At 39.9% G+C, this 12,860-nt stretch overlaps 2 protein-coding genes across 8 annotated transcripts; one reads left to right on the forward strand and one right to left on the reverse strand.

Moving 5' to 3' along the window:
- The first annotated feature begins 138 nt into the window (after positions 1-138).
- On the forward strand, positions 139-2,574 carry LOC129592017 (decapping and exoribonuclease protein-like). 2 transcript variants are annotated; one of them, XM_055487956.1, is made up of 7 exons: positions 139-682; positions 747-820; positions 898-1,018; positions 1,262-1,507; positions 1,575-1,713; positions 1,954-2,048; positions 2,148-2,574. In XM_055487956.1, the coding sequence occupies exons 1-7, from the start codon at positions 294-296 to the stop codon at positions 2,272-2,274; spliced, it is 1,191 nt and encodes a 396-aa protein (XP_055343931.1). In that variant the 5' UTR covers positions 139-293; the 3' UTR covers positions 2,275-2,574. The 2 variants fall into 2 exon arrangements, with proteins under 2 accessions (XP_055343931.1, XP_055343932.1); XM_055487957.1 differs by having other exon boundaries at positions 1,575-1,787; positions 2,148-2,287.
- A 99-nt stretch (positions 2,575-2,673) lies between these two features.
- LOC129591932 (atrial natriuretic peptide receptor 1-like) lies at positions 2,674-12,841 on the reverse strand. 6 transcript variants are annotated; one of them, XM_055487819.1, is made up of 16 exons: positions 12,769-12,841; positions 11,190-11,881; positions 11,052-11,093; positions 10,836-10,860; positions 9,770-10,080; positions 9,645-9,688; positions 9,240-9,278; positions 9,052-9,129; positions 8,782-8,919; positions 8,654-8,704; positions 8,237-8,428; positions 7,942-8,080; positions 7,739-7,820; positions 7,426-7,561; positions 7,134-7,300; positions 6,921-7,058 (listed from the first exon to the last, which is right to left on the reverse strand). In XM_055487819.1, the coding sequence occupies exons 2-15, from the start codon at positions 11,545-11,547 to the stop codon at positions 7,142-7,144; spliced, it is 1,794 nt and encodes a 597-aa protein (XP_055343794.1). In that variant the 5' UTR covers positions 11,548-11,881; positions 12,769-12,841; the 3' UTR covers positions 6,921-7,058; positions 7,134-7,141. The 6 variants fall into 6 exon arrangements, 5 of the variants coding, with proteins under 5 accessions (XP_055343797.1, XP_055343795.1, XP_055343794.1 ...); XM_055487821.1 differs by lacking the exon at positions 12,769-12,841 and adding an exon at positions 12,161-12,439 and having other exon boundaries at positions 11,190-11,485; XM_055487817.1 differs by lacking the exon at positions 12,769-12,841 and having other exon boundaries at positions 11,190-12,101.
- Positions 12,842-12,860: the final 19 nt, after the last annotated feature.

The following is a 12,860-nucleotide window of genomic DNA, read 5'->3' on the forward strand; positions in this document are numbered from 1 at the left end:
AATTTAGTCGGTAAGCGCGGTCCGGGGGCGCTTGGATTAGTGACTGAAACCGGCACAGTAGCTATATTTTATTATAATATTTTTTGTGGCGGTTCTGTTTCCGTTGTTGTTTCTTTGTGTGCTCTCCCTTGTTTCATGAATCATGACAGTTCACCATTCGTATTGTGTTGGCATTTCTGCTGCTGCTTTTGGCATTCAGTTTGATTGGTTTTGACTTTGTTATTTGTAGTTTATAAGAATTTAGGTCTTTCCGATCTTTTCTTTCCTGTTTTTTTGTTTTGATTAATGACACAATGCAGCAAAAACCGGAATCAGCCGAAGATGTTGCTGGCGCGGCATCCGGGAAATTTGCATGGACCCTCGACGTTTACATGAAACGGAAAGATCTGGAAAATGCACACTGCAGTATGGAGCCGCCAGCTGAAGTGGGTTCCTTTTCGCTGACAGCCAGTAAAGATGATCCCTATGAACACCGGCGGGAATTTCACAACGATCGCAGCTGTATGTCGCAGCTGTACCGACGCGGACCATACAGCGTTGTTCAGGGTCTATCGATGCCGTTAGATAAAGGCTATAACACTTTCATCCGCCGGAAGGACGCTCGCGATCTTTCTCAGCGAGAACATGTTACTCACATGCTCAACTGGATTTCCCATCACCCGCAAGAGTTTCTGGCGTTCAGGTCAGCACATAATTAACTACAATATGCATTAATTTTGGCTTGCATTTGTTAATACTTGTCGCAGGCCGGAAATCGTTTGTTGGCGCGGGCATTTGGACAGTATCATGTCTTCGCCTTTTGAGGCTACTGAGCTTTCCCGTAAGCATGCGTTTCAAGCTTTTGTTACAAATTTTTGACACCCGCTGTGCAGCATTTACTTTGTTACGCATCTGCAGCGGGTTGGATTATCTGCGCCTGCAAAATGGATGGGGTGATTTATTTGACAAATTTCGATACGGTCAAGAAAACACAGCACAAGCAGCATCCCATCAAGAACCAGGAGCGCTTCGAATACTGGTAAGTTACTGTTTTTTGAATGCATTTTGTTCACTTTCGTTTGGAACTTATTGCACCAGTTGTGTCATCTGGAGGCCTACAAGAGACTGCATGGTAATCAGAAATTATCATTGTAATCTCTGTTTGTGTACCTCTTTATGTACTGTACGGCTTTCGCTGCATATATATATAATACAGTAGTACTGTAGTATCTGTTCATTCTGTTGTATTGTGTCATTCAGTTTGGAATGCTGCCGCATTTAGGGGTTATAAATTCGAGCAGTACATGACGCATAATCCAAAGGTCAGAGGCTCTTATGACGAGCCGGTTAACAACTTTAATGGCTTCATTGCGGTTCTGAAGCGGAAGATTGGCGGAACGCGGGTGCTTTTTGGCGCGGAAACGGACTGCATGGATCCGCTGCAGAAGGACACTCCTGCGCCTGGATGTTATGGGGAGCTGAAGACCACGCGGCTTCTGTACACTGATTACCATAAGTCGAAGTTTTAGTACGACGACGGAGGCAACTTGCTGCCAACAGTCATTTTAGTGAATGACTTTTTTGCTCAATTCTAGCAATCACAAGATGTGCAAAGTGTGGGCGCAATGTTCCATTGCCGGCATTCCGACCGTTATCGTTGGCTATCGAGATGATGCCGGCGTCTGCGTTTCGACGGAAGAGTTCCAAACTGGACGAATACCTACGATAGCGCAGGTTACTAGCGAAATCGTGTGCCCTTTTTGTTTTCTTCGAATTAGGACGGCGTTAGAAACTCCAGTACTTAATCGGTATTATGATGACAAGTCATTTGTATTTACAAAACGAATACTTTCAGCAAGTGAAATGTGTAATATGATGGCGTTATCGAAGAAATTTCGAACGAGCACATAGGTAATTTATAATAAAATAATTACGCCGTGTTGATGTAATAAGTCTGTACGCTGTGGGTTGCAGAAGTATGGTGCTCGCTGGTCCACTTTGGTGTGCAACAATTTTCTTGACACCTTTCTGAAACTGGTGAAAGAATACGTAAAAGAAGATTGCCAGAGGTAAGTCTGTATCATCATGTACCGTAGATACTGTAAGTGTACACAAAATGTCACAAATTGACTGCAGTAGTGTCTGATGGTTCGGAAATTACATCGTAGAGCTGTATATAAATTCGAATGGGATCCTCTAGACAAGTGGAAAATCACTGTTGAAAAATGGCATCCGCAGTCGAAATGGACATTTCTTCCCGATTGGTACGTGGAACAACGACCAAATGGTGGATAAATTTGTTGGTGGACCACCAAATGGTGGGATGGTGAATAAGGGTTATGGATATGCACTTGCACTTGCCAGTAGTGAATTTGGTTTCGGAGTGAAACTACGTACGTGCCACCATCTTGTTCTTTTTTTGGTTCTGTTAAGTATATAGAAGGCTATATTTGTTATCGCGTATCTTGCTATTGTCATAATATCTCCGAGTGTTGGCCCATTTTTCGCGCCTTTTTGCCTGATCTGTTTACGCATTATCCAGTTGCTTTTTCAGACCCATTTTTTGTTCATTGCATGAATAATACAATAGGCTATCAAATGAATCTCGGATGTGCTTGATTGATTGTATGGAATAGGAAAGTGGAAGCAATGAGTGCCGGTTAATTGTGAGCTACTCGTACTAGCTAGCCAGAATGTATTTTATTTACTCTCCAGCTAACCGCAACGACATTATGCAGTACTACGGCGCACTGGAATATCAGATCATCAGAGCTATTTGAACACAAATTAACCATATTGCCCTTGAAATTTAAAGCTATATTACCTACATGATGTGAGAAAGACAGTGCTATCTTATAAAAAACTGCAAGAATTTGTTTTTCAAGAATCACTGGACTGCTCCTCAGAAATGACTGTGCGTGCACTGTGGAAGAGTTTTGGCAGCGACAATTCCGATAATCGCCTTTTGGTATCACTCAAAGATAAGAATTTCATATCACCGGCTTCGGTGGCAGCGTGAACGTTGTCCACAAAAACTTCTGACCCGCTTGAGCTCTCCCGCTCGTTGTGCAGCTGAACCGGCACTTCCGATCCCAGTTCGGATAACAACCAGTAGCATGGCTGAGGACCTTTACCCTAAAACACTTTGCTTAATTCAGAACTTGACATCAGTTCCAATATAAATCATCTAATGTTTAATTTTGCAATGGCATCAATATCTGTAAATACGCTAAGTTTAAATTAGTTACGGATAGATTAGCTTGCTATATGCTCAGGTCTAGGTTAAATTCAGTGTGAACAAAATAATCATCTTTACCTTAATATCTATCACTCCTCTGAACTGAAATCTAAATTTCCCCCAGTTTCGTAAGAGGTGCTCCCGCCCTTCCGCGCTGATCTGAATTTTCATTGCTGGAAAATGAAAATAGATTTCGCTATGTGCCGGCGAAAACAAAATAAATAGTTTTTGCAAATCACCTTGCCCAAAAGAAGTCATACGGGAAGCGGTGTTTATTGTGTCACCAAATCTGAAAGAAGAATAGAAACAAAACCGGAATCAGTTAGACGTACGAATGGGTATTTTCATTACAGTTGCAACCAGCAGACACTACTGCTTTAAAAATAAATTAGTAAGCAGATACTTCTGTATATATACTTCTACTTCTGAGTCTTGACATGATTATAGACTTGTGGCATACAGATATGACTGGCTTCTGACATGAAATATACTTCTGTAGTAAAAACAAGAAATAAATGTTTATAAAAACACGTAAGTATCCACTGTCCCTTTTCGATGCATACATCATAAAAAAGGAATCCATTGATAATTTTTGGAGTAGCATCCACTTACAAACAATACCGAGGCATCCGTTGACCAATCACACCGGCCACACACGATCCCGTATGTATACCAATTTTCATTAATAGCTGAATTGTGTTTCCAGCCGGCAATTTGTCCTTCCCATCCAGCATGCCGGTGCATGTGGGCGGGAATGTTTCCGCTTCCTTCATCAGTTCCAGCGCCAGACTGGCAATTTCTCGCGAATGTTGCTGGCCGTTGCGCACCGGTACACCGCTGGCAATCTGCACATTCAATGCATAACGCATGAGGTGGCATTAAACATACAAAGCATAGCACAAGCATAGCATAGCACAAGCACAAAGTAAACAAGATGCTTCAATTAAACGTCTGCGACTGTGCTTCTGCCGACAGATCTAAGATCACCTCATTCTTAATTACACTTAATTCTAGTCATAGATTAAAAGAAAATTTGATTGTGAGCTATTAATTTGGGGGTATATAAATTCAAAATTATTTTTATTCGACTCCATTCCATTTGTTACAATCACTGCCCCTGAAAGGTTTTACCTGTGCTCAGGCAGGCATTTATGTCAACGGCACTTTTACGACAAACCGATTTACCGCATTGTGACTGGCTTTCCTCAATATGGATGGAAAGGCAAATTGTTTGGAAAATTGCGTGCGATGTATAACTTGTACCGTTATTTCAATCCGTGTACAAAATATAGATTCGCTTACCATGTATGAATCCGAAATAGTTTCTACTTTGTAAACATCGAAGCGCGGAAGTGTTGCGTCAAACATGGAATAAAGGTCATTCAGTATAGCCACAATCTGCAGTGGCGTGCTGGTGGCCACAATTAGTCCGAAATTTTCCAGTGCGGTGAATCCCACGGTCGCGGAATTGAATCCCTCGGGATCTATCCTTATTCCCTTTTTTAAAGCGCTCACGACGTGTCTGAAACATTTTCACATCGTTGTCTGTCGGCTTAAACGCCCACCGACAGTAATACGACAATTTAATCCATAATACCGACTCATTACGAATAATTATATTTCTATTTTAGAATAACATAACATAACATAACATAACATAACATAACATAACATAACATAACATAACATAACATAACATAACATAACATAACATAACATAACATAACATAACATAACATAACATAACATAACATAAAAATTGTATTCCAAATCAACCGGTAAAGGTGGGATATACTGGCAAATTAAGCAAACAATTAGAGGCCACTGGATCGCTATTGTTCACATGTACGTAAACTAAGCCGGCGTTTTTTCAAATTAACTGTGTTCTGAGAATCTTTTTATTATGTACATATATATACCATAGAAATTAGCAAAAGTTGTGGTCGTACTTAGGAAGCATTTGTAAAAGCAGTTCCTCGGCACGCTTTTTCTCTTCCGTAGCGCCTTGAGTAGCCGACTGGATTCTAATTTCCAGAGCGTCCGCGTGGGCATTAAGACGTTTCAGTAATTCCTCCACCAGATTATACTCCCGCTCAAATCCCGGTATGGATTTTAATTGATAGGAGATTTGCTGAATAGAGGGTCTGGCCGCGGGCTTCTCCTCCCAACAACGATCTATCAGTTCGGTAAATTTGGGAAGGACGTTGTACAGCGGGATTTTAGGTCGAAATGGAGTCCTTCCTTCGTGGCGTATCATTTCAATGATTTCTAAAAGTCAATAATGTAATATTAGATTATTCAAAAATTAACTGCGCTTTAAGTTATGTATGTGATAAACACACTGTGTGTAGTAACCGGGCATTTAAAAGTCATGCTATACATGTACATATAAACTTTTAAAAGTGCGATTGTCAATACTGTGCATGTACTTGCAAGCATGCTATTACAATACATGCCAACAGACCTTTGTCAAAAGACTTAACTGCGAAGGGATGTTTTTTTTGGGTTGGTTCTATGTAAAACTTTTTGTTTTCGATAGAACGAATTAAAAATTAACTCAGCTCACTACAATCTTCCAATTTATCTTTTTGTTTTTACTTTTTAGTTTACATGATGTTACTGATAGAGACAAAAAATGATTTGTCAAAAGATCACGCGACTTTACGGCTACGGCTAGCGTTTCCGTTAACTTTGGAATAAAGGTAAAACTTATCACAAAGACATCACGCTCCATTGGAAAATGCCAAAATAATCGATGTGACGGTGCACCATTCATAAGCTAGTCACGGCATATTGTTTACGCGCCAGACTGCTGCGGTGCGTCGGTAGCGGATGCACTTTTTGAGAAGCAAATATGTTGTTGGTATTACTCAGAAGATTTATGCAAATAAAATAATTTGATTTATCCTGCATTCAACACGTGCTCCGTCATACCTTCTGCGCTATAGTCGGCAATTTCGATTTCCGTTTGAAACGGTTCAATTTCACAAAGCAGTTCCGCCATTACGTGCCCATAAGAGTAAATGTCCGCTTCCCGGCTTCCTTGATAGATATTGACAGTGTTCCGCAATTGTTCAGGTGCAAACGTAATGAAAACATTATTAGCGGAACTGCGTTGATTGAAATCGGGCTGTGGACGCGGCAGGATGTCCAAGCGGAAGTATGCTACTTGCAGAACCAGACGGTTATCAAGGAGACAATTTTCACGGGATAAGGCACCGTGGTATTCTATTGATGATCCGTGCAAATATGAAAGAGCCTGTGAAATAAGTATTGCATTGTAAAGTCCATAGGAGCGGCGAAAACGCGCCAATAATTTGCAGCTTGTCTTTTTTAGAGTTATGACGATCACGCGGAAACATCTAGCCGACATAACTGGATAATGCGATAATGCACAATTATAGTTAATGTAATGTATTCTTGACAAAATTAATTTTCTGGTGACGCGGTTGTCTTATCGCACATCATTTCATCATCATCATCATCATCATTTTTATAATCACAAAATCGTAATTTATCATGTCAGGACATGGTTTAGAGTCTAAACGTAATTGGTTCCGGCTTTTATAAAAGGCTTGATTTTTGAGCATATCTGTACACCCTGTCCCATCCGCACTAGATTAGTATTGGTATCGGTTAAGAAATTCAGTATAATTTTCCTTACATTAGTTAGGTCAGAAATTATGGAATTCTTTATTATTGCATCAACTCTGATGGTCTGTTCGCGCATAATAGTAGCCACGCTTCCCCTGGATGCGATCTCACAAACCACACCCATCGCCGTATCCATAGGGCAAAAGCCGTAAAATTTTAGCAGATTGCTCGATGTGGCATTCTTCATCTGTTGGACACACGGAGTCAGCATTTTCTGCAAATACGGTAAGATAGAAGGTTGTATAATATGGAACATTCTGACCTTGAGTATCAACTTTTCATCCTGCACAGTGGGATTGAATTTAGCCAACAGGGCACTTTGTGCAACCATAACCGGCGTCCACGATACGTGACTACTGATCTGGGAGATACATGGGAACTGTGCACGGATGTCATTGTCGACAGGGGTTGTCGATCGCGGCGTTTATCCTATCAGCACAACATACTCGTACCAACATGTGACTGTTATCTGACACATTCATTCACACAAGATATGCTACATAATTCTTCATTTATTCTTCTACAGTAGATCTCATGTACCAGGCGATTTTTACCTCGCTTTTTTTAAAAATAGCCACATCACGGTGGGCATGCCCATTCATGTGCCCTTCTGGATTGTCGAAAATCAAATCATGGTACGATATATACCAGTGAGAGTCTTTATGGGTATCAGTGGTTTTCCTGGTGCGTCTGTAAATTGAAAATCCTGTAAAGGTCATTCATCACAACAATATTTTGAGAAGCAGCGTTGAAGGTGATATTAAATAGCAATAGGATTTATACAATCATAAGCCGAGACATACAATGCCCATCCTTGTGGTATCCAAAGGTTGCCGGTACTTACTTAGCCATTTACTTCGTACTTACCTAGCAAACCAGATTAATCCACTTCCGAGAACAATAGCCGCAATCGCAACGCCACAGTAAATGGCAGTTAATTCTTGCTTGGCTGAAATGAATTTTTCTTGCATTATATTGACTATAGCGCGTAAACTTATTTACTAACATCGCAAAGATATCTATCAAAAGTCAACAAAGTAAAACATGAATATAGTAAAACAACAGCTTACAAACGTGACAGTTGTCGCTAATGTGGTCAAATCCACATTCCGGTCTGTTAGGTGGCGGTGAATTACGGTAAACCCAGGTAATATTGTGGACAAGAGATGGCATTAGTTGATTTCGAATGGTATCATAAGAGAAAACTTCCTAAAAGTATAATACCAACTAGAAAAATCGATCGACGTGAAACTAATAGTGCAGATACACATCAGTTATTAAAATGACCAAGATCAATAATTATTTATGACCTTGAAATAAAAGACAGCGGATTGACTACAAAAATGCATATTAAACTCATCTTACATCAAAACCATATGTGATGTGATTCATGGCAATCACAACATAGACGTAGAGTTCCCGATCGCCGTGGTCCAGTATAAAATCACCAGTTACTGACGATACTTTTTGCCGTTGCAGTGCATGCTCCATAATTTCTCGCCCCTTTCCATCCCGGTCAGAAATTTGCTCCCAGTCGGTATCGGTTTCGTTTATAAACTGTATTATAAAGTACAATTACGATCAATTTCGGTTTTTCGGCATTTACATAGTTTTTCAACGACGAATTAGAGTGTGTACGGAAGATAGATGGTACCGGTATATGTAGAGAAAATCAGAAAACAGCAACTTTATAAGAACCAAATGTATGGAAATCGGGATGTTGCTAACTTAATTGTTTATTGGGCAAAATAAACAACAGATAGGCATCATAAAATTAATTACCTTTCCAGCTAATAAGACCGCTGTATGTTCCAAGGCAGTAAATGCACTGACCTAAATCGGATAAGCGCTCAACAGACTAAATATTAATCCTCAATATTTCACGTTTAATTAGCTTCAATTTTACTTACCCGCTCGTTCGACCCATAAAAAAATCGATAGTTTTGATAGGCACGATATTTTGTTTCAAGCTCGAAATTGATGAATTCTCCACCTTGCACCGTTTTCGGTGTTACAAAGTATAGTGACTTATAGGCTTCCTGAGCTTCCTGCAAATGAGTCAAGCGTTCATGTTTGCAGATTTTGTAATACTTTGTATGTAATAATAACTATTTCTAAAAAGCCTTCACCTTCCTTTTTTTTAGTTTTGATTGATAGCTCAAATTGGTAAAGATTCTTACGTCGTCATGACCATCATTCAATTGCCAACCCATATAACCATACATCGGGTGCTCCATGGGATAAGCTGTGATGTACACCTACACAAAAGGAGCGCTCACGAAAACGGCTTTCAGGAACTGCAAATGTCCAAATTCTGATTAAACTCAGGCTTTTACTGCGGCAAGGCTGCCCACAGCCAGCCACTTACAAAATTTCCGTTGGTCATCCCATTTTGATTAGCAGTAACCTAGGCATCACAATTCATAATAATTACACATCTATAATTCATGAAATAATTTATCGGTGAGGAGAGGTGGACAAGGGAGATTTTTTAAGACTCTAAATTTTTTAAGAGTTTTACAAATTTTTACAGGTTTTTTTATACATTTTTACAACTTTTTAAGAGTTTTACGAGTTTTTCTTTGAAGACTCTTAATTTTTTATCGGTGAAATTGATTGTGCAACAGTTAAATATTTTGCAGACGAAGAATTTTGTCCCGAAATTGCACTACTTTAATGAGCCGGTTGGTAGAAAAACAGAATAGATAATTTGCCGGTTAATGAACTATTATTTACTACATGCGTTGAAACCGTTCTATAAAATAATACTTGCCATTATATCTCGCGTTCGATTCCCATGAGCAAAGATAATTATAACTGGAAAAAATAAAACCACCCAGTGACCTAACGTCCATTTATTATAACTCCGTAATAAGCAATGCAATAACTTGTACGCACTCCTGCTTTTGGCTGCAGATTTCTTCAGATAATCCAGATAGTCCACAACCAGTGTGCGGCTGCTGTCGAAATGAAAATCTTCGACGTTCATATCCGGTTCGACTGCTACTATCTTCCGCACTCCTTCACAGGTCAAAATAAAAAAATCTCCCAAACTGGGATTATCATCACAGATTAGAGTCACAGCAGTCCAGTTGAACCGCCTAAGAAATTGCAGCATGACGACGCTGATAGTTCGTTGTTGATAAACCAGGAGCCGCAACATTGTAGGAAAACGTAATGGATCACTCAAATAATCACTCGACCCTCCACTGTAATTAAATGGCATCATGTTTTTCCGGCATGATAATAATTGACGAGTTAATATTCTAGTTTCTACTACCATTAATGAGATGTTAAAGAGAAATCATGTCATACTACTCTACAAGGTGCAATTTTAATTATATAGCACTGCGGCACGTTATAGTTAGGAATTAAAGTTGCCTTTAATATCGAACGATCGGTTCAAAACAAAGAGAGCATGTATCTAATTATTTCTTTGCATTATTTAAACTTGCTTTCATGGCACATGGCCAACGTGCCTTCCTGTGAAAGGGCAATTTGCGTAAGAAACGCTTGAATTCTTGTAATATTTGCTTTAGTAGTAAATTGCACTGCTCTAATACGGTCACGTTTCTTGCGCAACGTCATAACTGATACGTAGTTTGTTAGTCATGATGTTTGTAGGAAGAAACCGTGCAACTTGACGTTTATTGGCAGGTGTGCGTTAGCGACGGAAGTGGTACTGTACCATTATGATTACTCTCCTGTCTCTACCGGTTTGACTACCTACATTGCTTTGTAATCGGATATGAAGTTTAGAGGACTTTCGAACGGACCTGCTGAAATAAATTTTCTTTCCTCCAGGACTTAAGGGAATATGTGTAAATGGTTACCATGAACGGAACTGTCGCTGTATTTATTGTCAGAATTAATTTTCGGGTGATACGGAATGTAAATTCTACCGCTCTGCTAGATGATCTTGAACGACCTTCAATGCATTCTGCAATTTCCTGTAACAGCTTACCTCGAAATTAAGGGAAGGTTCAATTCTGAAATAAACAATTTATAATGATGAAATCATTAATATCTTTTGTAAAATAATCAGACGTAAATTAAGGGAATTGCACAATTCTTATGGTCTTCAGTTTTTAGTGCTAAAGGCATTAGTAAATCTCCAAAGCTATTTGTTGGATTAATTTGTTTATGTGTTGTCGAGCGCGTCGCAGCTGCGCAGACATACCTCGGGCAAGATCTCCGATCCAGCGGAGAGCAGTACTGCATGCTAAAAGACATGATACCAGTGAATTGGAGAAACATTTGAAGGATTTCGCGCTAGACATTGACGCAGACGCTATGCAAATCCCTGCCTGACACGTACCGGCACTTGACAATACGGTCACCCCCGCCGGCAACTTTTCAGCTTCCCGCTGGTGACTTTTATTGCGGATATATTGATACAAGTCATCCACCACAATATCCTCTAAATCATTGCATGTCCTTACGGATGGACTAATGAAATTGACCTTTTCAAAGTAAAATCTGGGGTATAAAACATTCAGTTGCTCAATGGCCATATCCGTAACTGGCCCGTAATAATCATAGCTGGAGGCAAGGGATGCATAAGGCATAAGGCAGACAAAGGTCACGTTAATCACAGAACCGCCGAGGGCGCCGCTGATAATCATACAGACCAAAACAAAGTTTCTAATAAATATTAAAAAATTTTCCGTTGTCATAATGTGCGATGATAGTAATGCCGATAATCAACATTCGCATACTGAAAAAAAGGTGATCGCAAATCGAGGATATGATTGGCATTACAGAGGATTAGCAATTAAAAGGAACCGGCTTCGGCATTAACCCACAAATAAATGGACAGTTGAATGGAAAAAAGAGTTGAAAAAGTCCCGTAAGCGATTACGGTTCCACATGCTTTCCGTGACCGGTGTAGTGAGAAGTGTTTACTCCTCTCCAGGTATATGTAGGCTTCAGGAGGTAAGATTACGTGCAGGTGAAATGTAGACTTCTCCACTAGAAACCGACAACCGAGCTACCTGTGCACTATACGTACTGCGCAATAAATTATTCGTCAATTAGCCGAACTCTGTTGCAGCATCGTTCCTAATCATTCTTAAGAGCTCTTGTTGGGAGATTTCGATTGCTGAGTGGTATTTGTGACAAGGAACACGCAACCTTGGCAAAGACGAAACAGGAGGCGCAAAACAATCCTTACTGTGATCCTACGTACTTGTACAACTGAACGCCCAAACTAATACTATCGATTGATTGCATCGACGAGCATCCATAATATACTTCTATACAATTGTACGTGTTACCTTGATGCCTTACCCGGACTGATCAAATCCTGTACATAGGCTCGTATAGCAGCATGGACGCAGTACAGCGCCACATTTTGCGGCATTGTAGGTTTTTAAGTGCTGAGAAAGCAAAAAAGGAAACCATTTTAAATTAAATAGAACAAAGTCCAGTATCCACAATTTCGAGAACCATACTCTGAGAAAAAATTTCAGCGCCGACAGATAGGTGGCATTACGTTTAGGGCCAAGTTTGAAAGAGAAAATTCAGACCAAAATTAATGAACAGAAGTACTATGAGCTGAGTGACGTATTATGTTGGATAACAACTGCTTTTGAAAACTGGCGATTGACCTTGCAGTTTGCATTCTGACCCTCACATATTTATTTGAATCTTGCTCTGATCGTTTAAATTAGGAAACCCTGACGTTCTGAACTAGCTGGCTCCATGACAGACATCAAATTTTGCTTTATAATAGCATTATATTTTTGCAAATCAAGAGTTGCTGTAGCACACAGATGACATCACGTTGATATCACCGCGTGAGACAACGGCTACTACTTGTGTGTGCCGAATCCCCGACGCCCCCCATAAATGGTCGTACTGTAGTATCAAGGAGATAACTATCAGGCGACACCTACCCAACTTCGTTGGCTGTGTTTCATTAATTAAAAATTATTAGAGACCTAATAATCTACAAATCAGATTACTGCCATGCACTGAGACTGGAGCT

Source organism: Paramacrobiotus metropolitanus, unplaced genomic scaffold (genome assembly GCF_019649055.1).
Source record: "Paramacrobiotus metropolitanus isolate TYO unplaced genomic scaffold, Prichtersi_v1.0 Parri_scaffold0000049, whole genome shotgun sequence".
In the NCBI taxonomy this organism is placed as follows: Eukaryota; Metazoa; Tardigrada; class Eutardigrada; order Parachela; family Macrobiotidae; genus Paramacrobiotus; species Paramacrobiotus metropolitanus.